Genomic DNA, 2951 nt, shown 5'->3' on the forward strand with positions numbered 1-2951 from the left:
ACTGTGGGTTCTCAGGACCATTCCCAAGTCCTACTGTGGGTTCTCAGGACCATTCCCAAGTCCTACTGTGGGTTCTCAGGACCATTCCCAAGTCCCTGGGGCTCCAATAGAGAAGGTAGTTGTAGGGAGAACTGCCTGAGAAAGAAGCAGGTCTGGCTGGGGAGAGAGCCCAGTGGGAACTCCATCGGGCCTGGACTCCGGGGTGTCACCTGCCTACGTGGGCTCAGGGATGGAAGTGGGAGAAAAGAGTCTTCACTGAAGGGACAGTGACCACGTGGTTGCCCTGCCTGCTCTTCCCCTCTCCCATGCTCCCTTCATCCTGGCCCTAAAACACTCAGGGAGTCCAGAGCCACGTGTCAGCCCATGCCATATGGTAGGCGCCAAAACTCCAGGCAGAAAGATTTTTCTGACTCAAGCACTCACTACAAATGATGACAACTCTTCCCCGGATGGAACACGAACTCCCAAGGTGGACATACAGCCAAGTCTAAGAGAACTAAGAACCCCATTCCTGCTTTGATGACCCCTTTCCTGGCACCATGCCAAATGCCTAGTCTTTTCCCCATTTGACTCAAACCCATAACCTTTACCTGCCCTTTGCCAGTGAAAACTGTTCACAGGCAAATCTAACTGTAATGACTTCCCCTTCCTTAACTGCTGCTGCCCTCTTACAGGAGGGGAGAGCTCTGGGGCTGGGGATATGACTTAGTTGGTAGGGAGCTCACATAGTGTGCATGAAGCTCTGGGTTCTATTCCTAGCACCTTATAAGCCAGGCGTGGTCATGCATACCTGTTAGCTGAAGTTGAGTGTTGGGTCAAGAGGTTGAGACAGGAGGACCAGAAATTTAAGGGCATCCCCAGGCACATAGCGAGTTTGAGGCCAGTCTGTAGAGGGAGGGAGGTGGGGAGGGAAGAAGGGAGGAAGAGAGGGAGGATGAGCTTGGGTCCAAGCATCTTATTTTATTTTAAGATTTTTTTTATTATTATGTATGTATTGCTGGTATCAGTGTCTGGGTGTATGTATGCGGCTGTGAGCTCGTGAGTACAGGTGCCTGTGGAGGTCAGTAGGGAACATCAGATCCCTGAGGCTGGAGTTACAGGTGATTGAGAGGTACCCAGTGTGGTGCTGGGAACCACACTCCAGCCATGGCAACCAGGGTTCTTAGCTGCTGAAGCACCTCTCCAGCCCTGCCTTCCGCCAAGGGTCTTTTTTTGTTATTTCATGTGCATTGCTGTTTTGCCTGCTTGTGTGTCTGTGTGAGGGTTTCAGAACATCTGGAACTGGAGTTACAGACAGTTGTGAGCTGCCAGGTAGGTCCTGGGAATGGAACCCAGAAGATCTGGAAGAGCAGCCAGTGTTCTTAACCACTGAGCCACCTCCCCAGCCCCACACCTAGTGCCTTTTAAAAACAAAGGCTTTTTCTTTGGTTTCTTCAGTAAGTAAGTGAGTAACTCCCGTGTGCCCGGAGTTTCTCCAGGTCTGAGAGAAACCATCTCAACATTTTATGATGCATAGACTCAGTAGAAGAATGAAGTTTGCATCACATACACCCATCTTACAAGTCTCTTTATGGCGATGCTGCTATAGTGTGAGTCACTCAGAGTGACTGCTTACACAGCGGGCTATACCCTTTGGAGAGATGTTGCTGGCTGAATTCCTTGAGGTGTCCTGGGCTGTAGAACAGTGGGTAACTGTGCTATGGTGGCTTGGTGGGCCCGAGTGTTTACCGAAGCTCTCGGTACTTGGTCTGGGTGGGAAGAGGCTGGTGGCTCCCACACCGTGCACACATGCATCTTGCATCTCAGTGAGGAAATCCGAGTGGTTGTCTTGGTGTTTATCTGCTTTCCCACTGTTTTTCTCCAGCCCCAGTTCCTTCCTCCCTCAGTTGTAAAGATCCCCATGGAAGGTATCCCATCTGATCCCCAAAACGGTATCCACTGTGTTGCCAGTAAGTAAAGCCCCTGCTCTCCCCCTTTCTACTCACTGCCAATCTTCCAGCCCTCCCGTGAAGGACACCCCCTTGTAGCTCAGTTCTCTACTTGTTTTAGATGATGAGGATGATGTGCTGGGGAGAAATAAAAATAACTGGCCACGAGCATAGGAACGCCACCACATGCAGACACCCCCTCCCCGTAAGAGTACCCTCCAGACTTCACTTTAGACACAGCCGCCATTCCATGGCTTTGCTGGTCTTCCCCTTCATTGTTTTAGAACACATCTGTCTGACTATAGCCCTGAGTCTCCTACATCTTCTTGGAACTGTGACGTTTGAGAGTCCCAGTCATTATTCCATATTAGTAGAGAGACAGCCATGAATGCGTCCAGTCCGGGCGTTGCGCTGTGATCCTGTGAAAGCCACAGGCAGGCGCCTGCCACTACTGACCGGGAGCTTGCTTGGGAAAGTCAGCTGATGCTCGTGAAGACCCTTCCAGAGCTTTCACAGCATCTAGTTCTTCCCCGGAGACAGACGTCCAACCTGCCCTTGTAGTCTTCTGAAGGATGTGACGGAGCCCTGATCACAGATAATGGAGAATCCTATCAGAACTTGTCACTCTTCTCAAAGACAGGTCAGATGTGAGGGGCCAGCACATCCCGCCGGCACCTCACGGGCCCTTGAGGGCTCTCCATCACAGCACAAGGTCACTTGAGGTTTCTTCTTCTGTTCCGCTTTCTGTCCTCCTCTCCGTCCTGCCCCGCCCCCACACCCTTCCTAACCAGCTAAGGCCCTGTATGAGGGACTGAGCCGGAAGCCACCCATCCTCTGTGAGGCCCCAGGATTCCTTCCCCTTGTGTAGGGTTGGCTAGGGTTGAAGAGCAGAACACAGAGAGGATGAGGGGGTTCTGGAGAACTAGAACCTCCCCGGTACCCTGCTGGGCCTGCTCCCAGCTGGCTCTCATTTCCCTCTAGGAAAAAGATCTTCCAGTTGGAGTTACTCTCTCTGACTCCTCC

At 51.9% G+C, this 2951-nt stretch overlaps 1 protein-coding gene across 2 annotated transcripts in view; it reads left to right on the forward strand.

Annotated features, from left to right (window-relative positions):
- Nucleotides 1-2951, forward strand: part of Slc4a5 (solute carrier family 4 member 5) — an 80837-nt gene extending 77886 nt beyond the window's left edge. For both annotated transcript variants that reach the window (XM_021191856.2, XM_021191857.1), the window contains 2 exons: nucleotides 1865-1949; nucleotides 2910-2951. In XM_021191856.2, the coding sequence (XP_021047515.1) occupies nucleotides 1865-1949; nucleotides 2910-2944 (120 nt within the window). In that variant the 3' untranslated portion in view covers nucleotides 2945-2951. The remainder of the gene's footprint in view (nucleotides 1-1864; nucleotides 1950-2909) is intronic.

The sequence above is a fragment of the Mus pahari genome, chromosome 2 (genome assembly GCF_900095145.1).
Source record: "Mus pahari chromosome 2, PAHARI_EIJ_v1.1, whole genome shotgun sequence".
Classification (NCBI taxonomy): Eukaryota; Metazoa; Chordata; class Mammalia; order Rodentia; family Muridae; genus Mus; species Mus pahari.